The sequence below is a fragment of the Pseudoliparis swirei genome, chromosome 23 (assembly GCF_029220125.1).
Source record: "Pseudoliparis swirei isolate HS2019 ecotype Mariana Trench chromosome 23, NWPU_hadal_v1, whole genome shotgun sequence".
In the NCBI taxonomy this organism is placed as follows: domain Eukaryota; kingdom Metazoa; phylum Chordata; class Actinopteri; order Perciformes; family Liparidae; genus Pseudoliparis; species Pseudoliparis swirei.
The window spans coordinates 13,330,959-13,358,129 of NC_079410.1; the positions used below are offsets into that span (position 1 = coordinate 13,330,959).

General features: G+C 44.5%; 1 protein-coding gene across 8 annotated transcripts in view; it reads left to right on the forward strand.

Moving 5' to 3' along the window:
- dnm2a (dynamin 2a) overlaps positions 1 to 20,372 on the forward strand; it is a 33,097-nt gene extending 12,725 nt beyond the window's left edge. Inside the window, exons 4-22 of one of the 8 annotated variants that reach the window (XM_056406157.1) lie at positions 187 to 390; positions 1,106 to 1,204; positions 1,285 to 1,445; positions 1,542 to 1,684; positions 2,582 to 2,717; positions 2,846 to 2,913; positions 3,519 to 3,657; positions 5,997 to 6,083; positions 7,075 to 7,145; positions 8,151 to 8,204; positions 8,545 to 8,596; positions 9,740 to 9,772; positions 11,806 to 11,916; positions 13,560 to 13,669; positions 13,862 to 13,973; positions 14,381 to 14,545; positions 15,455 to 15,678; positions 15,974 to 16,237; positions 19,497 to 20,372. In XM_056406157.1, the coding sequence (XP_056262132.1) occupies positions 187 to 390; positions 1,106 to 1,204; positions 1,285 to 1,445; positions 1,542 to 1,684; positions 2,582 to 2,717; positions 2,846 to 2,913; positions 3,519 to 3,657; positions 5,997 to 6,083; positions 7,075 to 7,145; positions 8,151 to 8,204; positions 8,545 to 8,596; positions 9,740 to 9,772; positions 11,806 to 11,916; positions 13,560 to 13,669; positions 13,862 to 13,973; positions 14,381 to 14,545; positions 15,455 to 15,678; positions 15,974 to 16,237; positions 19,497 to 19,527 (2,264 nt within the window). In that variant the 3' untranslated portion in view covers positions 19,528 to 20,372. Of the gene's footprint in view, positions 1 to 186; positions 391 to 1,105; positions 1,205 to 1,284; positions 1,446 to 1,541; positions 1,685 to 2,581; positions 2,718 to 2,845; positions 2,914 to 3,518; positions 3,658 to 4,292; positions 4,432 to 5,996; positions 6,084 to 7,074; positions 7,146 to 8,150; positions 8,205 to 8,544; positions 8,597 to 9,538; positions 9,551 to 9,739; positions 9,773 to 11,805; positions 11,917 to 13,559; positions 13,670 to 13,861; positions 13,974 to 14,380; positions 14,546 to 15,454; positions 15,679 to 15,973; positions 16,238 to 16,535; positions 18,796 to 19,496 lie in introns of those variants that run through there. The other 7 variants (XM_056406155.1, XM_056406154.1, XM_056406161.1 and 4 more) reach the window with 7 other exon arrangements.
- The last annotated feature ends 6,799 nt before the right edge of the window (positions 20,373 to 27,171 follow it).

Below are 27,171 nucleotides of genomic sequence, written 5' to 3' on the forward strand. Positions count from 1 at the left end.
TAGTTTGTGTCACATCCATCACTCTCTGGGTTTTCAGTCAAAGCAAATTAGATAAAATGCCTCATGAAAGGTATGGACATGGAACCGTATTACTTGAATGAATGACGGTAATTGTAGATATGTGTAACCTCAGCTGATAAATAAGCATCTTATTTGCAAATCTCATTTGTATTACTTGTGGCTCAGTGCTGAACCTGACCCTGATTGACCTTCCGGGAATGACTAAGATTGCCGTCGGAGACCAGCCTGTCGACATAGAACACCAGATCAGAGATATGCTGATGCAGTTCATCAGCAAGGACAGCTGTCTGATCCTGGCCGTCACACCTGCCAACACTGACCTCGCCAACTCTGACGCTCTGAAGATCGCCAAGGAGGTGGACCCACAGGGTAAGCGGGTCGCTTTCTAGTAATTCGGAGGTCAAAGATCAGGTCGACGAACACAATGCAACTCGATTTTCTGGAGAATGATATTTCCGGGTGTTTTCCGGCTGTCGGTCCCGGTATCTCAGGAACGCCTGGAGTGGGTTTCTTCATATTTGTTGCAGAAGGCCACTCAGACGGGATGAACGGATTAGAATTTTGGTGGTTAAAGGTCAAGGTCCCTTTAACTTTACATCCATCCCATTCTCATGAAAGCAATATCTCAAGAACATCTCGAGGGAATTTAATTAATTTAGCATAAAAATCCTTTGAGTCAAGGTTGACATTAGAATTTGGTGTTCCAAAGTCACGGTGACCTCACACAACCATTTGGCCCGAACTCAAAAACCCATATGGTAATAAAACTATTTCACACAAATGTCTAATAAGATAACATTTTGAAATGAAACTGCTATTTGTCAGGTTGGCTGGTGGTAATTCTAGTTTTATTTTGCTATCCCATGAGACAGAAAAATAACATTAAACATTGCATATTTAGCTATTACCCGTATTAATTCTGGTTCAGCTATTTAGTCAGTATTTCTATATCTGCTGTTTAAAAAAACCAAAAGGTCAAAGATAGTGACCTAATTGTTCTGTATCAGTAATTCTCCTCTGTATTATCCTGGAAAACATGTATCAGGGTGTCTGGACTGATGTGGTTTCACCGTATGTTGTGCAGGTCTGCGTACCATTGGTGTAATAACAAAACTGGACCTGATGGATGAAGGGACGGATGCAAAGGACATCCTGGAAAATAAGCTCCTGCCACTGCGTAGAGGTGAGGATGGTACACACTAAAACACATTCACAGACGTTGGTTTAGATTCTAGAGTTACTATTTGTGTTCTTGGTGTGCAGGCTACATCGGCGTGGTGAACCGCAGTCAGAAAGACATCGAAGGGAAGAAGGACATTCGCGCTGCTCTGGCTGGAGAGAGGAAGTTCTTCCTGTCCCACCCTGGCTACCGGCATCTGGCAGATCGTATGGGCACTCCGCATCTACAAAAGGCCCTCAACCAGGTCTGCAGTCATTGTTTGTTTTAAAGTTGTAAAAAGTAATTTCCTCCCTGATATACCATTGATTCTCTATCACAACTGTACTCTGTCCGTCTCTAGCAATTGACCAACCACATCAGAGACACTCTCCCAGGTCTGCGCAGTAAGCTGCAGAGTCAGCTCCTCTCGCTGGAGAAGGAGGTGGAGGAGTACAAGAACTTCCGTCCAGATGACCCAACACGCAAGACCAAGGCCTTGTTGCAGTGAGTGCATCTGAATATTGCTTCTGGTGACGATACAGCACACACTCTCTGTTTACAGTCGATATCTCCTGGGGGATGCAGATCGGCTTCCCACTGCACAGGGCTGCTGCTCCTGAGAGCAGATATTATGTCATTCATATGGTCATTCACGCTTTCTTTCACATAATAGTTTTACATTTGTGAATAGAGGTTGTGATATGACCATTACTCACTTTGTATAACTTGCTGACTAGTCTCCTAATGAAGTTAACATAAATTAATGCATTTAATGTGTATGTTTATTCTGGGGATCAACGTTTAGAAAATGAAAACCCCTCGTGACCCAATTCACCACCAGCCTTTTTTGCAAGAATTGCCATTTCCACATCACATCATATTACCTTGAATAATAAAATAGAAATATGCACTTGATAGTTTTTTGTTTCATGCATGTGCTAATGATCAAATACACTCTTTAAATTAGACCAATTAAACGCATTCAAGCCGAGTTCACAGGCTCTGGTTGTTTCCTCTCCTCAGTAAAACCAACAGAATGTATGCTAGCCTTTCATATTAGATTCAATATTATAATTTTGCGACAATTATCAGAGCTTCACAAACATTCAGGCTCATACTGTGACTCAATGGTGTAAATATAAAAGCCTATGGATTCTGACAATTTATTTGTAGACCCTACAGGGATCTCTTGAACCCACCGCTGAGCCCTGACACAATCTTTGGTAATGAGGGAAATGGCGTCATCAGTATTACACTGAGTCGGTTTCAGAACCAGTTAAAGGTTCCTCACCGTAACTTCATTGAACAGGAATGTTTGCAGTGGATCTCCAGGAAGACTCGCGCTGTAATTGCATGGACATCATTAACACCGGTGTCATGTTTGTGCTTGACCCTCATCAGGTTGGTGCAGCAGTTTGGTGTGGACTTTGAGAAGTGCATTGAGGGCTCTGGGGACCAGGTGGACACCAACGAGCTTTCGGGTGGCGCCAAAATCAATCGCCTCTTCCATGAACGCTTTCCCTTTGAACTGGTCAAGGTTAGTGGGCCACGAACCGGAGTGATCTGTTTTTATTGTTGTGGTTGTTATGGTCATGGTGTTTGGTCTTCACAGAGATTGGCGTACCGCTAGATTTTTCATCACTTGAATCTCGCCCGTCTTTCCAGATTGTGTTTGACGAGAAGGAGTTGAGGCGAGAAATCAGTCACGCCATCAAGAACGTCCATGGTGTCAGGCAAGTGGAGCGGAATAAAAGAAAAAACAGCTCAATAAACACCTAGATTCTGCTTCAACACAAAATACTGCTTCGCTTCTTTCACCTTCATGCAAGCTGTCTACTGTAATCCATAATCAAGCCTTGCCATCACAGACTAACAGAACCTATTCAAAGAAAGTGTTTTCAGTTGGATGTGAAATGGTAGTCGTTGTTTCTACTGTCCCTCGCTGTTTCTCCAATCCACTTTCTCCTCACGGCAACACTACCCACTCGTTTTGTGTTTCTGTCTGCTGAGGCATTCAATTATGCTGAGGTTTTGTGTTACATGTATCTTAGTCCCCTGCTGCGATAATACTTTCATGTGTTCACTGATACTCTCCTCTCTCTCTCACTCATTTGTGGTTTTCTGCTTTATTGCATTTAAATCTTTTCTTTGGCCGGTTTATCTTCCCACCCCCTGTTGTGACTGTCGCCATACACATTTTAGGTTTCTATGTCCATCATCACCCCCGATTTTTTCACTCAATCAATCATCTGTCTATTCATCCGTTCTGTTGACCTACATGTCTGTTAACTGTCCCATCGGTCTGCCGCTGTGCCTCTGTCTCTCTGTGCATCCTCAGAACGGGGCTGTTTACTCCAGACCTGGCGTTTGAGGTCATCGTGAAAAAGCAGATCGTTAAGCTGAAAACGCCCTGTCTCAAATGTATCGATCTGGTCATTCAGGAGCTCATCAACACAGTCAGGCAGTGCACCAACAAGGTACTGCCGGTGTCCAGCATCTCCCGACCCGGCCGAGGCACGGGGCTGGGGCGACCGTGGGTGAGGCAGAGGGTACGCAGATGCAGAACATTAGTCAACAGATTCCAACAATATCGGGAAAAGATCAGCTCAGCTCTTGTCTTTCAAAAGAGAAACGTTCTGTGTGGTTTGCCCTCTGCCCAGCCCCGCCGGATTAGCCCTGTGTTGTGGAGTGTTGTGACGAGTGACGTGTCGTCGTGGATATGAGATGTTTCAGGGACTGTCTGAGCGTCTCTGGTCTCGCCTGGACAAGCTGCAGGTCTCATGGCTCCGTGCACAGCCAGCAAAACAAGTGGACGGTCTTATGCTGTAATTTGGTACAGAGTTGGAGGTGACTTGTCCATCGTTACAATATAGACCGAGGTTTGAGAGGAACTGGCTGGTCAGGAAAGAGGATGTGAAAGACCTGTGGCTTGTCCTTCTCCAATGCTTGATTTGTCTCAACAGATAGAAAATGACTAACTAAACAAAGTCTCTTTTTATTTCTTCTTTCTTTTTTCTGGCTGTCCTTTTTTTTCTCTTTCCCTTCTCTCTGCCTATCCCTGTTTCTCTCTACACCGCCACAACAACATGCATCTGACCCCATGACCTTTCAGAACGGGGCTCTTCACCCCTGACCTGGCTTTCGAGGCGATAGTCAAAAAGCAGATCCTCAAACTCAAAGAGCCCAGCCTCAAATGTGTGGACCTTGTGGTGTCCGAGCTCATCGCGCTCGTCATGAAGTGTGTCGTTAAGGTAACCAGGGCCACACTTGCTGGGAAGATGGCAAGAAAAGAGAAGGAATTCCTCTCGGAGATGCACCGATCAATCAGCCACCGTCTGGTTGTCAGCTGGTTGGCCGTGACCTTTGACTGCCTGGTCAGTGACGTGTATACAATTTTATTTTAGTCTGTTTAATTTACGGACTGTAACGTCACACACACACACATAATGCACATCGCTCACACAGTAGCAGCTGCAGCACACAGTTCAGACACACACACGTACGTCATGTCACATTGCTTGTAATGTGTCCCAAATTTAAGTGTCTTTGTGTATTTAGAAAAGCGCTATACAAGTCTGAATTATTATTATTATTATAAATAAAGCTTGGAGGAACAATCTTGAAAACATTTTTAAAAGTTTGAGGTTTGTTTGAGTGAACTTGAGGTGAGCTCCTATAACGGGGCAGCTTTTATTATGAACTTACAATTCATTTAAAAAACAATTGTCATGAAACTAACATCTAAAATCGGAATCGGCAGTTCAGAGTTTGGCCAAGAAGATTGAAATCGGGGCATCTCTAATTCCTCTCCAAATGTCTGTCATTGTCACCCCAGTGAAGTCAGTGTCATCTCCACTCCCGCCATCAGTGCTTCGATCGTGTCCCATTCCTATTCTCCAACCTCTGGGAGTCTCCATTCCATTCAGATCGAGTACCGAAGCACAACTCGCATCAGAAATTTTAAGCACAACTTAAAATGTGATCTCAACATCGGCTTGTTAAAGCACCTCTCCCCCACATTGCATCCTCTCTCTCCCTCTCTGATTTTGAGAGAGAGAGAGAGAGAGAGAGAGCGTCTGTCCGTCTGGGGTGAGCAGAGCCCGGCGACGGTCCCTCGCTGACCCACATGGCAGACGACGTTCCACTCCGGGCTGAACCCAATGGAAGGGGAGTGATGTGACATGGGGAAGGGGGGATGATAGTAATAGCTCCTGTGTGCAGTGGCGGCCTGGGTGGAGTGTTTCCATAGCAACGATGCTGCGCTGCCATCTTGTGGACAGAGGAAGGGGCTGCACATCATGAAATGATTCAACCTACACAGTCATCCAGCCTTCCTTCCCTCTGTCTCTAGAGTTTACCTCTGCCTCTCCACATCCTGTCACTTTCCCTTCTTCTCTGCACTTCACTAATATGAATACGCCATCAGCTTGAGATGATTGTTCTGATTGTATTGTACATTTTGAAAAAAATTCAAATAATTTACAATGCACGATTGGCAAACAACAAACATCCTACATTGATTCTTAATTCATGAGGTCATCCCTGGCTGATGGTAAACACGGGATCACCTTTTAGAACAGACGATCACTGTGTATTCAAAATCAGTTTTCATGTGTATGTCGGTGTGTGGTTGTGTGTGACACTGACATGTCACTTGACTACCTATTTCCCTTTTCTTTGTTCTCCACTTATTCTCACTCCTGTTTCTCTCTGATACCTATTGGTAAGTCTTACTAAGCTCAAGCTCACATGTAAGTGTGTGTGTTTGCGTGTGTCTGTGTTCAGTGCTGCAGCTGTGTGTTGTGTTGCCTTTCAGCTCAATTCCTACCCCAGACTGAGAGAGGAGACCGAGAGGATCGTCACAACCCACGTCAGGGAACGAGAAGGGAAGACTAAGGACCAGGTGAGTTGATTAAATAGACTCTCGAGCATGCAAAGTGCACTCCGGTCAGGCTTTGATGCTTCTCTTTTTCATATGTAGAAAAAAACACTGTACGGGCTACAATTAACATGAACTCTAATATAATGTTGAGAGGCGGATGACCCCTCCCAAACTGTGGTCAAGTGATGCATGAACACCAACCGTTAACATTGTGTCAACTGTCAGTCACCACATGTGGAATCCAGTGCATCGTGTGACGCCCTCCGGGCACCGGATATGTCGTCAGCATCGGTCAAATGGAGAACAATAACAATGTAATATTCCTCCAGCAGAACACATTATTTAATGTGTGTGTGTTTGCGTCCCGTTAGCCCAGGTTGATGCATAGAACTCAAATTAAGCACCAATAGCTGATTATAAGACCTCAAAACTAAACAAATATTTTCCAACTTGTTGAACAGTTGTTCATTGATGATTATCTCACAGCGTAGTCTCATTCTTTATCATAGTGGAAATCCATTATAGTATGACTTATTCTGTTTATTTAAATTAGTTTTAGTCAGTGTTGCCTCGGGTGACACCGGTGATAGACGGGACAGAACAGCAGTTTTCTGAAAGTCCAACCAGAGATCACTCGATGATGAATGAAGTTGTTTTCAGAACCGTATTCTTGTCGAGCTGGAGAAGCCTTCGAAACCGCATCCGACCCAAATACTAATAACACGACTAATGAGAGTTTGAGGTTTTTGTTGCAGCTCTCAGAGGCAGGAAGTAATGCATATTTTGATTTGTTTATAAACTGAAACCTTTGCCAGTCGTATTGTCAACTCCACCACATCTGCAACTTGCAGCATTGATAACCGGCGTATAAATGTATCTTCCGATGTAATCTCTCTCAGGGTTTTGTGAAGTTTCTCAAGTGAAACCTAGCACTTTGTCACGTCTGACTTCTGTAAGTGGGGTTTAATTGAGACCTCTCCATCCTAATCATGATTTTCTGCCTCTTATCAAGGTTCTGCTGCTGATTGACATTGAGCTGGCGTACATCAACACCAATCATGAGGACTTCATAGGCTTTGCCAAGTATGTACATCCCCCCCCCCACCTTTTCAAGCCCAACTTGCAGCTCGATGTCGGTGACCCCAGTCTCGGCACAGGCATTGTGATCCCCATTAACGACACATTGTCTATAGAGGTGCACTGACGTTTACAAATGAAAACAATCTGTAAACCGGTTTCAGGAACTTAACACAACCACCGCCACCTCACTGCTTCTGGTTCAACGCGTTGCTTCCTGTTAGCCACATGTTGTAAACTGCGCCACCTCCAGTGTGATGTAGCGTTCCAATTAGTGATCCAGCAACATCCGAGCATGCGTCTCCCTGTGGGGGAGGTGGGTGCCACAGTGATCATGGTCGCATTAATTGCCCACCTCTCCGCCCTGCATGCAGCACACGACTCCCCCCTCCAAAGAAAGTCGATGACGCATGCTCGATGACTTAATAGATCCACTTCCTGTCTGCTTAAGAATGCTGACTAACAATGGACAGAGCAGTGTTGATGTTCCACTGGATTCGCTTGTGGCTGCCGTTACATTTGCCCACAGCAAAACGCTCACCTACCATGTTTTAAGTTACATATTTTATGTGCATTTCAAAACCTCTATGGAAATGGGTTACATATGCTAAAAAAAATGTTGGCCCACGAAAGGTTTTTACACTCACAAAAAATAGTTGATACGTTAAAATTGGTTACGGAAACGCCTTTGACGAATAAGTTCTGACGTAGGTGGCATTTAACTTGCATGACTGATCAGATGTTTCTGCTGGCTGGCGCTGTGTCTCTGAGGGTTAGAGTTTGGGTTGAATTAACACCTTAGTGGAGCAGTTACAGTAGCATGTAGTCGAGTGGAGCTGCCCTCCGCTGTCGGTTAACATGTTGACGGAGTAACAAAGCAAGCCCCTGTGTGTGTGTGTGTGTGTGTGTGTGTGTGTGTGAGTTCATGCCCAGCCTACGCATGGCAAGATTGCCGTAATGTATCGGAGGTCAGCTCGGGCTGTTTAACGGTTCTCATGACATCACTTTCAGTCTTGACTACAGAAGGCTGGAAGATGGTAGCTCCCCAGGGTACAGCAACAACAGGTGGGCGCACAGAAAGGATGTAGGGTTTCGTGTGTGTGTCTGTGTGTCTGTATGAGGGACAGTTTGACCCTCCATGTTGTCCAAATCCCTCCACGAGCCAAGTTCACCTTTGTGTGTGTGTGTGTGTGTGTAGGGTTATATATTCGCTTAAAAAAGCATTTGCTCTAAAACCAGCCAGTTAATTCACACAAGAGACTAAAGGCTTTAAAACACAGGCATCATAATATTGTAAATGAAAAGAATATTATTGGAATATAAGTGACGGATGATTATTTAATGTGTATATTTTAAGCTGGTTGTTTGGTGTGTTGCCATTAATGCGTCTTGTCTTTTTTGACAGTGCCCAGCAGAGGAACACCGCTGCAAACAAGAAGAGGGCCGTACCCAACCAGGTGTGTTTTATTTAGCTCTGCCCTTTTCACCAGACCCAGATTTAAACCCATTACCACCCTATTAGTCGACCATGTAAATATATCTCTCTCCAGCACTGAGCCATTAATCTATCTTGACTGTGAAGAATACCTCCTCCGTACATAACGGTACCCGGTCCCATTGATTTCTTATCCTCACACATTGTCCACACTGTTTTAAAGCTGGTCGTCCCCCTATTAATGTTTAATACCAACTGATATCTAGCCAAGTGTGTTTTGTATTTCAATGTGCGTTTGTAAGATCCTGAAATGTGATTATAATACTGCTCATCGGCTCATTAGAGAGACAGTTGCAGTCAGGGGAGGGTTGCCTTAATGCGCCTACAGAAGAATCTGCCTCCCTGCTTCTCTGAAACCAGCGTTGGTTTCATGGCTGTTCATTAATTTCTGTTTGCATGTGACCCAGGCATGTTGTTCGACAGCAAAGCAACAGTTAATTACAGAATGCTGTTGGTTTGTGTTGTTAACTTCCCATTAACTCACAAGCATCTTTTGAAATGAAATGTAGAATGTGCATGGACCTCGCACCTATCAACTGAGCACAATATGACAGAACCACATTGTGGTTTACTTGAAGTAATTCTAATTGCATGTAACTCTTGCTCTCTCTCTCTCCCTCTCTCTCCTTTTCTCTCTCTGGTGGACTGTGGGTTATTACTTTCTGTTTCCTTTCTGTTATTGCTCCCTCCAAACCTGTCTTCCCCACAATTTCACCCTTTTTCTTTCAACTGTTTCTTGAACTTTTATTCTCTGCTATCTTTCTCTTCTTTATTCATCTTCTCTCCTCTCACTACCCTTTCCCCTCTTTTCCTCCTCTCATCTTTGCTGGCTTGCTTTCTCATTTGCTTTGGTTTTACACTGCACCCCTTTGCTTCAATCCCCCTCCCCTTCCCATCACTGCAGGGTGAGATTCTGGTAAGTACTCCACAGATTCAAACCGCACCCTGCTAGGGGGCAGCAGGGGTAGACCGTGCAGAGGGACTGAGGCCATCACACACCGGTCAGCCAGTGTGGCTATAGGGGGGGGGGGTAACAGTAGGAACAGTTTCCTACAAATCCAGGAGTTGAGACCTTACCATAATGAGCTGTTCCACCCCTCTGCAGCTTGTCGGACTGGGAGAAGTCCACGAGGAGAAGGTAGAGTCTCCAGACTGATCAAATTGATGTCAATTACAATGATGGCATTAGCAGTCAGTTACCAGTAATTTGGAACGGACTCAACAGTAACACATGGCAGGTTTGCTCTCGTAATTCTTGGTTTAATTTGAATAAGACAGTAATTGTCTTTAATTGCACACATTTGGGTTCCGACTAACATTTTTGACTTTTCTCTAGCAAATATAAACGTGACATGACTTATTTTACCACTTTATTTTGGCACTTTGCAACGCTGTGTGTTCTCCCAAAACAACAACAAAGCGAATGAGGAACTCTTCCACCACTGACCGAGGAATGGCGTCAGTTCTCTTGTCTCGTTACTACCTCTGCTGCTGCCTCATGCATTGTGACTCAAAGGTTTGCCTTGTGGGAATCATCCTAAACGACACTGGGGTCAAAAACGTCGGGGGGGGGGGCATTAAAATCATCAACATCAACATAGTAATAGTATTGATTTTTGGGGGGAAATTGTCTTTGCATTCATTTCTAATGATTTCGTTTTTATAGATTAAATGCATGATAAAACACTTTCTTACTTAAATGTCTTGCATATCCAAAAGACCATCCGTCTCCAAGTCTATAATTTTTATTTCTATGGCGACTGGTCACGGCTCTGGGATGTTTTCCAATGATTTAAGCAAAACATTCCTTGTTAAGATCCCTTTATTTTCATAAACTACTGACTATCTTGACAAATTTAAATCTGCATGTTTATTTCTAATTATTCTTATTTCCTTCCTTCGATTCCTAGGAGTTAATTTCAATGTCATCAATCGTACATCTAAATTTAAGTGTTGCTAGTAACCACTTGCAACACTTAAATTCACAAAAATGGATTGAAAATTTCAACGGCAAATAATGTAGTTAGTAACGGACATCTCATTATTTCTAGTTGTTAACTTATATTTTATAACATTTTATAACCTTATAGCTTTTCCAACTGACTTTAAGTCTTAATATATGGGATTTAAAACTCCTTGTTTCTGAAAAGTTTACTTTATTTCCCCACCAAGGCAAACTACAGCTCAGCCTCTATGCACGTGCTTCCTCTCCCATGTTTATGTTGGCGCTTTTGAACTAATTAACCTTTTTCCCCCCATAACTTACTCCAGTCCTCTGCTGGAGGGAGAGGGGGTGCAGACGAGAGGTCGAGAGCAGACTTTGTAATGGCCGTTCCCTCTTAGCTTTACTTGGAACAAGAGCACACTTTTCACTCATAGTGGTTTCCTCCATTTTACTTGAAATGGAAGGGATAAATTGGACAGACATTGTAGCTAAGAGGGCTCCTCTAAAATGTATCCTAATTTTCCTCAGTGATTTACTCGACTCTGCCTCTCAGTCTGATGCATTACCTCCCTCTCTCCACTCGAGACGTTCACTTTGATGTCTGTCCCTCGATGAACTCCAGTAGCTCGGCTTACTAGCGTTGCCGTTCCCTTCTCCTACATTACGCCAGCCTTTTGCATCGTGGTCTTTTGCTTTTACTGAAGCAGTTATATATCTGCATCTGTTAACCCCGCTTTATTTAGTTCACTAGTAGGCTAGCTTTTACTGACCCACTGACAGACCACCGTCATGTTATTTTAGTTTGGACCCCATCTGGTCCCAACAGTATGTTGAATGATTTATTTTCTGTCTAGTAAAAAACATCCCGTTTCAGTGTCTTCAAATTAACCATTAGATTCTTTGGCACACAATCAGCCAGATTACACAAACTATCTATTCCTGTTAATGCATTACAGTTCTTGGGGCTCTCATTCAATCAATAAGATTCACATTCATATCTATACGTTTGTGTTTTAGTGCATATATTTGACTCATAGACATAATATTAGATTAAAGACAACAAGATTTAAAGTGACCTAGCAGGTACGTATAGGTAAGCTTTTATTAGCGTCACTCGCATCCCAGTAACATTTATAGGACCTTCATGTCGCATACGCCTGATTGACAAAAGCTGTTTTCCGCCGTCCTCCTGGTATCCCTCTGTTCTTCTCCTCCTCGCCCTGCAGGTGATCAGGAAAGGCTGGCTCACCCTCAATATCAGCATCATGAAGGGAGGCTCCAAGGAGTACTGGTTTATCCTGACTGCTGAGTCCCTGTCCTGGTACAAAGATGATGAGGTGAGAGGAATTTCTGTTCCAATGCTGTGTTTCACTGGCCATGGGGGCCGTGGATAACTCAAATAAGACAACACATGGAGATGAAGATACTGCGCGTGCCACTGATGGGCTAAACATCCCAAGTGGAGACTTGGTGTCTTCGCCAAAGGTGGCTGGAGGTGTGTGCGTCCCAGCCCAGCCTAACCAATGTGCAGACTACTGTTCAGCTGTAGCTGGATGAACAGGTAGTCTGAACACTGGGCAGGCGGGGGGGTGAGGAGGACTCTGATGGGAGGAAGGACCCCGAGGTCATTGCGGCTGCAGGTCACTGCCCTAGGACAGTAGGACAGAGGGCACAGGAAGCCAACATTACCCCAGTGAAACAATAACGCGTATATCAGGACCCACAACGGCACAATACGTTTAATCTTATGAAGCATATAGTATTTCAAATAGAGCTTAACATTAAAAAAATAAAACCTTTTCTAGCATCGCTTTTCTATTGATTCAAGCAGATGAATCGACCCACGGCTGGACTGCGTTAAACAACCACAGCCTGTGTCAAACTCTGCACTACAGTTTATTTATACGATAGATATTTCCAAATGTTGCATTCAAGGACTCGGAGAGTGACTTAAGTTCACTGATAAATAAAAATCTGATTTGACTGCCGATTTTATTTCAACTAAATTTAAAAGACCGATTAAACTAAATAGAACATTTGTCTACAATGGCGACGCGTGCCAGTAGCGTTCCACTTTCTTTACTCACCGCTTGATCTTCTTCCCAAGGCCTCAATCTTATCATTCTTCCAGCTAAATAAAAAATTAAAAGTTACCACCGCTGAGGATGAAGTCCATTTCCGTGGTCTCAGTGTGTCCAAACGCCAACTGGAAACGGTGCATTTCATGTTGGTCGCCTTTTGCGAAAAAGCAAAGAGGGGGAGAAAGAGTGAGCAAAGAGAGAGAGAGGATGGTGGAGGCAAACTGACGTGGCAGGCGGGCTGAAATGTTCCAGCCGGGATCTGACTTTGGAATTTGCAGGAAATCGTACTGGGTTACGGGGGCCGGAGGGGGGGGGGGGTTTGTGTGTGTGTGTGTGCACGTGTATAGGCGCTTGTCCACATGAGTCCTCCGGTATCCTTTAGAGTTTGGAGAGTTGGTTGTATCTATATGAGCGCATGTTTTTGTACACACCCAGATCCCATGATATGTGTGTGTTCAATTTGTTCAGGCTTGTGTATGTTTGTTTGTCTTTTCACGCACAGTTCAGTTTTTTTGCCGTGTGTGTTGGGGGCGGGGATTGTGTGGAACAGTGAGTGATGTAACTGTTGGGCTTGCGCCGCTCTCTGTGTTAGTGCAGACATAAATGCTTCCAGATGTCTCTGCTCAACAGTGAGAGCTGGCATCCCATCCCCCAAGAACTCCCTCATGCTCCTCCTTTTCTTCCTCCTCCTCTCCCCCATCATGCATTGCTCCATCCCAGCACCCTGGTGGTGGTCCACACCATTGGATATGCATTCCATCAAGTCTTCTTATTTATGAAGGACTGTGTTCATCTTCATTATCAAACTATATACAAATGCTCACTTTTTGAAGTTATATGTATATTCCGGGTTTCAGTTCTGCTGTAAATGCATATTTCTTCTTTCTGTCTCTTGCTAGGAGAAAGAAAAGAAGTATATGCTGCCCCTGGATAACCTGAAGCTCAGAGATATGGAGAAAGGCTTTATGTCGACTAAGCACGTCTTCGCAATCTTCAACACTGAGCAGAGGTGAGGTTTATATTATATTTTGTGCGAGAAATGCTTCCAACACTCTTCTCCCCTGCTTTTAAAATTGAATTCATCTTTTGGTACCAAAGGTATTGTAAATGATACATAAATTATACTATTGTTGTCATATATATTTATATATACTGGCTAAGTACTAGTGCACTAGTGTATGTCATTTGTTTATCTGTACAGGAACGTGTACAAGGATCTTCGGCAGGTAGAACTGGCCTGTGACTCTCAAGAGGATGTCGACAGCTGGAAAGCGTCCTTCCTCAGGGCCGGAGTTTATCCGGAGAAGGACCAGGTATGAGTGGCTGGTTGTTTCTAGATTTATGTTAATATTACATTGATCAATAATACATGCACATCCGTATTTTCCTGTGTTTCATGTATCATAATTTCTTTGAAGACATGTTTAGCGTGTATTTATACTTCACTTTATTTTATATAGCCCAACATCACAAATTACAAATTAGCCTCAAAGGGCTTTACAGTCTGTACACATACGACATCCCCGTCTCAGAACCTCACATCGGATCAGGAAAAACTCTCAAGAAATAGAAGGAAAAAAAATTTCACAGGGAAAAAAGGGAAGAAACCTTCAGGAGAGCAACAGAGGAGGATCCTACTCCAGGATGGACAGAAGCAATAGATGTCATGTGTACAGAATTAACAGCTGCATCTTTGTTGTTTGTGTGTTGTTGTTGACAGACGGAAAACGACGACTCTGCCTCTGCGGACACATTCTCCATGGATCCTCAGTTGGAGCGGCAGGTGGAAACCATCCGCAACCTGGTGGATTCGTACATTGGCATCATCAACAAATCCACCAAAGACCTCGTGCCCAAGACCATCATGCACCTCATGATCAACAGTGTGAGTCCAACAGTCCTCAGCTGCAGACACGAGCCAGTTAACAGACAGTGTCTGCACATCCGGGAACCCAATTAGAGCTCTTCTGAATCCATGACCTGGACACTGTGTGCTGTTTTTCCCTCATGGGTACGTGTGTTGAGCTAAGAACCCTTTGCACGGTGAGAGTAAAGCCCAGCACAGGCCAGCTGGGTCAGTGTATCCGTATCCTCCCACACGGCAGGCGCTGTGCTGAACGCTGGCAGCAGCTGCTTCTCCACCGAAACATGAACATCCAGTTTTGCAGTGCTGTGTATGGCCTAAAGAGTGCATATTGTACTTCCGCTCGGTGCGCATACTACATACCAAAAGTTTATGTAGAAAGACCCCTGTGTACAGGATATGTGGAGGCATCCTACATTCTTTATAAAAGTAGTCAAGGCATGAACCAGGGATCTGAGAATAAAGTGCTATTTAATTAGACCTGAATGTCATTGCACCAAAGAGCAGCGTTTCATTTTCTTGTTCATTTAAGTAGCAACAGCGGCCATGTATTCCATGAACACAAGGTCATAAACTTGAAGACACTAATTAATCGGATTTATGGTCGATGCCCACGACTTTTCCTCCGTCCATTTATTAGGTTTTATTATCGTGGTGAGCTCACTTGATGGCTTCCAGCAGCCACACACACACACACACCTCTAACACCATCACTTTTGGTCCACTGGGCTACTCCTTTCTCACGGTTTTCTAATATTTTATTTCAGACTTAAATATCTCCAATCGATACACTGTTTTTGTCCCCTCCCTTTTTAAACCTTGTGGCCATTTCACTTTTTGATACTGCTGTACCACGTCTACACATTTCCCTTATCTGTAGCAGTGTAAGTTGCAACCCTCTGTGTTTCGATGCTATTCACTTCCATCCAGGCAAAGGACTTCATCCACTCGGAGCTGCTGGCCTACCTCTACTCATCTGGGGACCAGAACAGCCTCATGGAGGAATCGGCTAGCCAGGCCCAGCGTAGAGACGAAATGTTACGCATGTATCATGCACTCAAGGAGGCGCTGGTCATCATTGGAGACATCAGCACCGGTACCATCTCCACCCCAGTGCCCCCGCCCATAAATGACAGCTGGATCCAAGAATCCAGGTGAGAAGAGGGTTCGTCTCCCACGTCATCCTACACGAGGGTTAGCTGGCCTTTAGCAGAGCTTCAGGTAGAACAGCTGGAAAATACACTGAGCATTGTTTCATTGTTTGAGATTAAACCTCATTTACCTTGTAGTATTATCCCTGCCTCATTAAATTGTAAAATAAATATTGCAATTACACGTTATACAGTGTATCTTATATTCAAAGTGTATCTGCTCTCTACAGGAGAATTAATGGTGTCTTTTAGGTGATTATTACATTGTCAGTTTAATATACTCGTCTCCCCCTTGCAGCCCAACCCCTCAGCGCCGGCAGCCCGCTGCAGCTGCCCCGGCCCCAAACCGCCCGCCTGCTGCTCGGGGCCCGACGCCAGGACCGCCCATGAACCCTTCCCCTGCTTTTGGGGCTTCACTCAACCCCTCTCCCGCCTTTGGCGCACCACCAATCCCCTCTCGCCCAGGACCACCAATCAACACTTTCAGCAGCCACCAGGATCCCTTCAGCGCCCCCCCGCTCATCCCCTCCCGACCAGCCCGCGTCCCACCCGGTGTACCGAGGTAGGTCTTCCTGCTCTGATGAGCTTGCAATTTTTGTTGCACCGCATTTGTAACATCATGTCACTAACGTTTCATCTTCCTCTGTTTCTCAAGAGTCACAGGCATGGTCTGTCATTTCTCAGGCTCACCAGTTATCCCACCTTGATATTTACAATTATTTCTAGTCCTTCATTCTTTTCTCACTCTCGCGTGCCTCCTCCACTTCCCCTTCTCTCTCTGTCGGGTTGTTCTGGTTTCTCCGCTGTCTCTCCGTGAGCACGTCTCACTCCTTGTTCTGTATCTTCTCTCCCTGTTGCAGCCGAAGACCCCCCGGTGCTCCTTCTCATCGGCCCACCATTATCCGCCCCGCCGAGCCCTCTCTTCTAGACTAGACTTGTAGCCAAGCGTATGTGTGTGTGTGTGTGCGTGCACGCGTTTGTGTTGTGGGTGTGTATATTCTGCACACTAAAGGCCAGAGGCGGGGCTCGAGGGGAGGGGCTGACTGATAGCGGTGCATGATGAGCATCGCTCGGCCGTATTAACGTGTCTCTTCACGCGATGTAATGAGCTGCTAATACCATCTTTATCAGTGCACATGGATGACAGAAAGCCCCTGCTGTGGAAATTGTGTAATACAGAATAAAACCCAGCTGATCTGTGGGATACATCTAGCTTCTATCGGTCGGAGACGATGTATTGAATTCAGTTCAGGTTTTTTATAATAATAACTGGTTTATGTCATCTGACGAGGTTCCCAGCAGAAGCTTGTTGAATAACTTAACTGTTGCAGGCTGGCTTTCCTCTCTCCTCCCTCCACCTTTTCCATTGGCCCAGACGCCCATCTGCTCTCTCTGTAATACACACACTTAACCTGTTGTTAATGTTTTTACTGCGTCCTCATTTAATAACTGATTCATAATGAAAAACAATATCTTATTGTCACTGTTGTCATTCTGGTGCTGTCACTTACCTTTTTTCCCCCCCCTTGTGTAATTTTATTTGACTGGCTTTGGCCTCTTTTAATGACCGTCATAAATGTAGCTTTAAAAGTGAAATCCTAATCGCAGAAACGGCAAAGGATATGGCATCGCAGTGCAGGGTTGCGTGCGACTGAGAGAGTAGCGTGAATCCCCCTAATTCCACAATGAATCCACCAGATTGATTATAATCCAAGCACTTCTCGCCATGTAGCCCGACAACAAGCCACTCGTCACGTTGTATTCCGTTCCCGGAGCGCTCTCCACAGGGACGGGGACAGGCGGAAGGCTTTCTGCACTTTGCCAGACGCTTTCTCGCCAGTAATTCTCCGTTTTTAAAACCTTGAATTGTAATCCCTTCAGTCTCCGTTGAACCCCGATGAGACCTTCAGCCTTTGGGTCGACTCTGTTCATTCCTGGATTAACTGATTGTTCTAGAGCAGAGCACACAGCGCAGCGTCCTCTCAGAGAGGAGCAAACTCGGTGAAGCGGGATGTGTCGTAGACGAGTTTGTTTTAGAGAATAAAGATGGTATTAAGCGTTTAGGAGTTGGCACATCTCTTTCTTGGCTTAGCAGTCATTTATTTTTGCTATCCATTCTGCTTCCATGCATTAAATATATTGTATATATCTGGCCTATACCGGGGAGTGAGCACTTGTATCATTTAATCGCAGGTGCTATTGGTTCTAATCAAAGACCCGCCGTGTTAAAGAGCAACTGTAGTGGTCGGATTAAAGGAAGCACTAACTGTCATTTCCTCGAGTAGCCTGTGGTGCAGGGGAAAGGAGATCGGTCATCTCCTGATGCGTTATTTATAATCAGGGCATTTGTCATTTCATTTGATGTTTTTGGTTGCAGTGGTACATCTCAGCTCTGCAGCTTCTCCTGGACTTTATTGTGGGGTTCTGCAACAAGGATTTGCTGTCTACATGTGTTGAATGTTGGGAGGACACTTGGGGTTCGACACGTCAACGACACAGCTGTGATTATATGATGATGAATTTAGTTTGGATTGCTCTTTGAGGGTATTTGGCCAAAAAGACGATCGAGGGGAAAGGTGTCTGGACGGTTTTTAATTAGCCAGAAGCAAAAGGCACAAAAAAACTGTAGAGAATTCAAAACCAAATTGTCAGCCTCTTGAGACGGAGTGTGCGTCCTCTTCCTCCGCTGTGTTTCTCTACAGGCTTTCAGTGACAGTGCCAGAGGGATTAGAATAAGATTATAAAACAGCCCAGAATCTTTCGATGGAAGACGCTTCACATGAAACGAACCCTTCAAAGGTTACTTCATGTGATGCACGTCTTATTGGCCAAAGTCGGTTGCAGCCTGCCTCTGAGAAGCCCCGACTGTAATGCCCTGTGCTTCATAGGCTGTGGTCATACTGCCCTTCTTCCTAATGGTTGTACCCTGCCTCCTTTTCCCTTTCCCTCCCCTCCGCTGTCTGGTGGAAGGGGTTGGAAACCAACCTGTACATTTTTTTTTTTTGCAAACCCTTGTCAAGTGCCTCTGTAGCAATTAATTGATTTGAATGAACATGACCTGATTTAGGATGGAGATTAAATAAAGAGGTGTTGTGTACAATAAAGGGACTGGCTCTGGTGGTTGGTGTCTCCGTGTGTCCTGTGTGCTCCACTTGCTCTCCCTTTTCTCCCTTTTGCAAATAGCGTAGTGCTTTCCTCTTCTCACTCGCCTCCCTCTCTACATATGGACCGGCATGAGCCCGGAGATGTTCCTATGGCAACCGGCTGCTGGCAGGCTGCCTGCCTTTGAGAGGGGCTCAAACAATGGTCACTGTTCCTCACGTTCAGCACATGTCCACAAAATGTAAAGTGACAAACGACAAAATTACAGTAATAGCGTTTTGTGTTTCTTGTATATTTATCAACATTTACACTGCCTGGAAATTAATTCACCCTCCTTAAGTTGTAATGGTTTGTCTTACAGCAGTGTGTTGGTTTTTTAAAAACAGTTTACAGGCAAAGTGAAAGTAGTTCTACTTCTATTCAGTGTTGTAAGACAAAAACATTAGAACTTCAAAGAGGACAGGGATCATTTTATAGGCACAATCTAATTTGGTTAAAAAGATTTTTACAAACATCTTTTGAAATACAAGCAAATCCCCAGTACAAAATGTTGTCAGAAGTCATCTTTGTTTGGGGTAGAGCATTCGTTAATAAATTAAAAATGTAATTTGTGAAGTTATATTGTCGGGTGGGGGCCTGTGCTGGTGCAGTGACGAGACCCTTCAGTATTACATGTCATAAGGTTAAGAGAATAACGTTGGTTGATTGTTCCTGAACAGGCGCCCGGCTCCCCGTCGAAACCAGTGGTGACCTTGATCAGCCTGAGGTGACCTTGAAACGACTTCGCTCCACGACAGCAGCAGGACAACAGGACTATCTCTTATTTTCATGTCATTCAAAAATAAAAGCTCCTCCATTGCCACAGCAAGCTACTGCCAGCATAACATGCACGCTTTAGTTATTGAGGCATCAAACTTAGTAAGTTGTTTTGTTAGTGAATGTTTGGAACTGCTAAACACTAAATTTTTGAGTATTTCCACAGATGATCTGAAGTTGTAAGTTTGTATTGGATGAAATGTAGTTTAGACGTAAACTTCAAACCAAATGCTGCACAGTGCCTAGTCATAAAGAGGGTTCATGATGAGCTTTTTTTAATTAGTTGTAGCCTGTATTGAAACGTATATGCTTTATGAAAGGTGATGTTAATGAGGCTGAACAGACCCAGACGGTTCAACAAAGACTACAGTAGCAGGGATCGAAATACACAACACATATTGCAGTATGTATGTTTTTACCACTGTAACCAAGTGAATGCAATGCATCCAGTTACTGGGAGAGAAATGAACGTTTCAGCCAAAACTAGCTTTCCAGATGCATGACTTGAATGATTTCTACATATTTAATCTCAAGATGGAGAACTGATCACGGAGATTGTCTACTTTTTATAATGTATTTTTGTTTTGTTTTATCACAGATATAGGTGTGATTTATAAGCCCGGGGCTTGGTAAACAAAAGAATTGGGCTATATGAAGGTTTCTGATATTATTTTGGTATATTTTTGCTATTGGTTTAATAAAAGACAGCCTACAATATATACATGTCTATGTGAAATGTAGTTTGAAACTGAATAAAACAGTTGTGATTTTCAAGCTTACTGAATGGCATTATTAACTAATTAAAGTGTGTGCGGGGGGGGCTCAGAAAAGAGTTACCATTCTTTTAGTTCCGTCTTGAAGTCCATGGGTTTCGCTTAACACAAGATTAAGACTTGAATTTATTTTCTGCAATAATCCCAAAAAAATGGTCATTTTTTATCCAAGGGAACTAACGAGTGCGACGTTAACATCCGGGATTTACCAAAACAGATCATCCCTGCTGCACTCTATTTATGTATATTATATGTGTGCAGCATGTGCTTCTTCTGTGTGTGCATATCACAGTGCTATAAATATGATTTCCATCCAATTAATAAATTCACAAAAGATGAATCCTAAATCTGTTTCCCAGAAGTGTGAACTGTCCCTTTAAATCCAGCCCAAGAACCTCGAGCGCGTCTCTTCAGGGTTACGGGTCCGACTTTCCGGTGCCTGCGCGTGAAGGTTCTGCGCGCTCCTGAGGCCGGAGGTCAAGTTGCGTTGCGCCTACGTGCACACCCGCCGGGTGCCATCAAAGAGGCGTCGCAAGGTGTACACCTGCGTGACGGCGACGGAGAGCATGACGAGCATGCTGAGGCCGGACCAGAAGGAGACCCGCCACAGGTTGTCCTCCAGCAGGTAGCGGTCCCTCGCCTCCAGGGTCCGCAGCGCGGTCAGGACATGGCGGCTCCTCTCCAGGTGCTGGTGCATAGAGTCCAACCTCACCTGGAGGATGGAGAACAGCAGATGGGGGAGGTGGGGTTAATTCACAAAGACACATCAGGTGAATCAAGTGTTGTCTGAAGGTCATCGTAACCTCTCACCCGGATGTCCTCTAGTTTGTACTCCACCAGGCTCTCTGGCACGGCCACGCCCCCCCACTCGTGTTGGCCTCCATACGGCCCGCTGCTCTGTCTATTCACGATCACCTCGAAGAAGACCATCTTCTCCGACAGTTTACTGAAGCTGTTGTCGAAACACAGCCGGTAGTCTCCCTCCTCTGTGGGATCCACCCTGCGGGAGAGAAATAAAAGTGTGAGCTTTTGGAAACTGATGACATTTGCTTCCAAAAAAATGGTCGAAACGTTTCACCGTGATGTCAAAAACGAACTAAAAACACTGGATGAAAGGGCTTCTAGTGTTTTTGTAGCATCACATCATAAGCAGGTGGCTGTTGCAGAGCTTTTAAAGGACCCACATGTGAATGGCATCAGATCTCCTGAAGTCAGACACCAGGTGGTGTCCGCTGGGAGAGATGAGGACGAAGCCGACGTCCAGACCCGACCCGGCTCTCACCTGTAGGAGACACCGAGAGCTGGAGGTCAGTCTTGCTCCAACTGCTCTCACACACATTTCCCCCAGCGAGCTGAGCGACTGCTTTTCTGATATTGAAATGAAAATACACTGAGAGTTGAGTTTTTTGTTCATGGAAATTCTCTCTCCCGCTTTGCCCTCGAGTGGACGAGGAGCTCAGCGTCCGACTTCGTTGACCTTCTCAATGTCACGACGATAGTCGTGATGAACCATGCTGAGACCATGCTGCAGCTCGAGGAGGAGCATCTGTTCCCGGGAAGAGGCCTCGGTGATCCTGCCAGGCTCTTCCCTCTCTCCGCGCTCAGAAACCACAGTGACGTTACTCTGCGCCAACGCACCCTGCCGGAGGCCGCTGTCGTAGTATATGTACAGTCTCAGTGTGGAAGGAATGCAAAGGTCACGGACCATAAAATGACTGAGGTCAGTGACACAGTACCAGAGAGTTGAGGACAGATGTGCTATGACTATGTATTTGTGCTTTTCATTTAATATTAATTACGGTGGCTATATATTTTGGGTGCATTTAAGATGTCATCACCATGTTGAGTCATGCCTGTGCTTGTGCATGTTAAGTAGTTTGACATGTTCTCAGGATAAGTGTCTTCAACGACACTAGCTGTGGTTTTCTTATCTCGTGTAAGACCAAAGTCCAAGGCTCGTTTACTTGTTTTTCAGTTAGACATTATTCACAATCTTTAATGAAGCTATTCTAAACTTTAAACCCACACACACACATACACATAAAGGAACAAATATTGACCTGGTATTCCACTTCAATGCTGTCGTTCCTCGCCGTAGTTTGGTAAAAACACTCGGCGCTGCCAGCAGATAATAGAAAGGTAAACTCCATGACTTTGTTTGGCCCCAAACCCAAAGTCAAGCTTACAGTCAGGATTAAACACACCAGCAGACAGAGCTCTCCAGACACATTCATCCTCCTCAGCTCAATGTAATCCACGTTCAGGCTCACGTCCAGACTGTCATACTCCGACAGTTGGGGAAGAATAGCCTCACAGTTAAGTCCTCGGTCAGAGCTGAATGAGCGGAGCCACTATCTGCCTCCGGCGCTCTGTGGACTGCAGCCACATGCAAAACTGAGCCTGAGTGACGAGGTGCAGCATTACACATTACATGAGCCTGGTGGTTCATGACGAGGCCTCGGGCATGAAGGATCGCTAGTTACGGTACTTTTTTATTATCTTTGGACACCACTATTTATAAATCACTTTTCATTCTTTTTTTATTGTTTTTTATTTGCGCAAAATGGATTTCTTTTTTTCTATATTACTAACTAGAATGGGCACTCGGTAGAGCGCATACCTTCGCATATCACAAGATTGGGCATTGAATTATGAACATTTTGGCATGAGTTCCATGCCAATTGGACAAAAATGTATCGTGCTATGGAAAAAAAAGATTTTGACCTTTCCATGACCTTTGACCCGATTGATCCCAAAATCTAATCAAATGGTCCCCGGATAATAACCAATCATCCCACCAAATTTCATGCGATTCAAGAATATTTTGACCTGTTCATGACCTTTGACCTTGACCTTTGACCCGATCGATCCCAAAAACTAATCAACTGGTCCCCGGATAATAACCAATCATCCCACCAAATTTCATGCGATTCGGTTCAATACTTTTTGAGTTCTGCGAATAACACGCATACAAATAAATAAATAAATAAACTAGAATGGGCACTCGGTAGAGCGCATACCTTCGCATATCACAAGATTGGGCATTGAATTATGAACATTTTGGCATTAGTTGCATGCCAATTGGACAAAAATGTATCGTGCTATGGTAAAAAAAAAGATGTTGACCTTTCCATGACCTTGACCTTGACCTTTGACCCGATTGATCCCAAAATCTAATCAAATGGCCCCCGGATAATAACCAATCATCCCACCAAATTGCATGCGATTCAAGAAGATTTTGACCTGTTCATGACCTTTGACCTTGAAATTTGATCCGATCGATCCCAAAATCTAATCAACTGGTCCCCGGATAATAACCAATCATCCCACCAAATTTCATGCGATTCGGTTCAATACTTTTTGAGTTTTGCGAATAACACGCATACAAATAAATAAATAAATAAATACACGGCGATCAAAACATAACCTTCCGCATTTTCAATGCGAAGGTAATGAATAAATAAATAAATAAATACACGGCGATCAAAACATAACCTTCCGAATTTTCAATGCGAAGGTAAAAAGGCAATCATGTCTTTCAAGCCGCCGCGGGCGTGGCGTGCAACATCTGGCCCTGCGGGCCTTATGTTTGACTTCAAAATAAAAGCACAGGATTTTTTTTCCCATTTTATTTTAAAGTAACATTTTGTAACAATTGTACTTTAAAATAACAGCTTGAAAAAAATTGTGCCGCTATAATGACTTTTAATATGGCGATTTGCGGCTCCGCCATTGCCATCGGGGGTCTGTGGGGAAATAACTCCGCTATGTAGGATTCTGGAGCCGCCCGCTCCGGGGCGGATGTACTTCGACCTGCTTTCTGGCAGTGATTACGCAATGTCATAAAGTGCCAGTCCACGCTCGCAGCTACAGTATAAGGGGAGCTTTTTTATGTAGCTTTTTGGTGTTGTCAACAATATTGTATTCGATCACACGTACTCCACATTCAAACATTTAGAAAACAACGTATATAGGCTGAAAACGCGATCGGTATTTCATCTAAACTAAATGTTGTCATTCTTTTGGTTATGTTGTAACAATTCGCCCTTAGCAACTCAATCAAGGGGAAAAGGTACAATACGCTAAAAAAAGGAAATGGGCGGATCTGCAAATTCTGGTGTTAACTCTCTCTGCTCAAATGATCATAAAAGAAAAACACACAGTCGATATGCGGAAACCCAAATGTTATTATATTAAATCAAATTCAATGCATCTGCAAGCCCCCAAAATGAACACATACACGACAAACAATCAAACCCACTCAAAATGAAGTATAATCCCCGGATTCCGACAGTCCCAAAGTCTTTGCAGTCCCCCAAAACAAAAGTAAACTAGAATGGGCACTCGGTAGAGCGCATACCTTCGCATATCACAAGATTGGGCATTGAATTATGAACATTTTGGCATTAGTTGCATGCCAATTGGACAAAATGTATCGTGCTATGGTAAAAAAAGAGTTTGACCTTTCCATGACCTTGACCTTGACCTTTGACCCGATTGATCCCAAAATCTAATCAAATGGTCCCCGGATAATAACCAATCATCCCACCAAATTTCATGCGATTCAAGAACATTTTGACCTGTTCATGACCTTTGACCTTGACCTTTGACCCGATCGATCCCAAAATCTAATCAACTGGTCCCCGTATAATAAACAATCATCCCACCAAATTTCATGCGATTCGGTTCAATACTTTTTGAGTTCTGCGAAAGATTTTGACCTGTTCATGACCTTTGACCTTTGACCCGATCGATCCCAAAATCTAATCAACTGGTCCCCGGATAATAAACAATCATCCCACCAAATTTCATGCGATTCGGTTCAATATTTTTTGAGTTCTGCGAAAGATTTTGACCTGTTCATGACCTTTGACCTTTGACCTTTGACCCGATCGATCCCAAAATCTAATCAACTGGTCCCTGGATAATAAACAATCATCCCACGAAATTTCATGCGATTCGGTTCAATACTTTATGAGATTTGCGAATAACACGCATACAAATAAATAAATAAATAAATACACGGCGATCAAAACATAACCTTCCGGCATTTTCAATGCGAAGGTAATGACTGCATGCGCACCCCCCTCCCCCTCCCCCCAAAAGCCGGCAAACAGCTGACCGACCAGGCGGAAACGTGGCGAGGCGCCGCGTTCAATCCCCGCGCTACTTCACTCTAGTCCGGTAGGTGCTGGGCCCAGTTCACAGTGTTCCTGCGCAGTCTTCGCATTAGTGATCCCGCCCGTTGGTATAAATCCAAAATAGAAACAGTCACCGGATTGCTTCTACCGGGCTGCATCTATCGTAACTGGGTATTTACGACACTGAAGTAAACGTTAAATACCTCAAAAACTGAAGGGGGAGCTAAAAGGGAAAAACTACATAATGGGGCTTTAAGAAAAGGCGATCATGTCTTTCAAGCCGCCGCGTGCGTGGCGGGCAGCATTCGGCCCTGCGGGCCTTGTGTTTGACTTCAAAATAAAAGCACAGGATTTCTTTTCTTACATTTTATTTTAAGAAAAGGCGATCGTGACTTTCAAGCCGCCGCATGCGTGGCGGGCAGCATCCGGCCCTGCGGGCCTTGTGTTTGACTTCAAAATTAAAGCACAGGATTTTAATTCTTCAAAATAAAAGCACAGGATTTTTTTTCTTAAATTATTTTTAAGAAAATGCGATCATGTTTTTCAAGCCACTGCGGGCGTGGCGTGCAACATCCGGCCCACGGGCCTTGTGTTTGACTTCAAAATAAAAGCACAGGATTTTTTTTCTTACAATTTTTGTCTTGAAAGAAAAGGCGATCAAGTCTTTTAAGCCGCCGCGGGCGTGGTGGGCAGCATCCGGCCCGCGGACCATGTGTTTGACACCTGTGATCTAGAGCACAAGGGTCAAACACAAGGGCCGCGAGCCTAGTCTGGCCTCCACGTCATTTTATGTGGCCCCCCCGTCGACTTTAAAGACATACGATAACCTTTGCCTGGGCAAAAAGAAATGTAAGCAAAAGATACTGTGCTTTTATTTTGAAGGTAACTTTCTACGCAGCAGAAAACCACTGACCCAGATCAGTTGAAAACCACTGCCCCAGACCACATCTGTCACAAATGTTCTTATTCTCAACTGTGAACATTTTTGGAACAAAGTTGGTGTAATAATGTGCGTTTGATCTTTGATACAGTAATGTGGGTTTAATTTCTGATTGAATGGATTTATGTTATAATTGAAGAAGTTGCTTACATATGGATACAGGGATGTATCTTCACGTCTCATGGGGTCATCATATCTGCCTGATGGATCATCGAGGTCTGGGTCGTGGAATTCCTGCTCCTGACTACGCCACTGTCCTGTTGAGACTCCGCCCACTGTTGAGACTCCGCCCACTCCTCCTCCCCACCGCCATCTGCCTGATGGATCGTGGAGGTCTCCATCGTGGAATATGCCTACTATCAGGCACGTGCACAGATAGAGCCCTAGTGGTGCTCAAGCACCAGCCCCTTTGCCCTGGATGATAAAAGTGCCCTTTTTGCTGGAGCCCACTTTTTTCATTCAGTACTTAAGAATAAAAGTTACTCTCTCTGTCATAAACTCCCCCCCAAACGTGTTTTAATATCCGACGGGGCATTTATTTGAGTTCTTGTGAGAATTTCGCCCCGACATGCTCCGCGCGACGCTCACGAGCCCCCCCTCCCCCCGCCGCGCTCCTCCCTCCTCCTCCTCCTCCTCCACTTCCTCCTCCGCGCAGTGCTCCTCGCGCCACCAAACGGCTGCACCTTCTTCTCCTCTGACCCGCAGCATCAGACACACAGGTCAT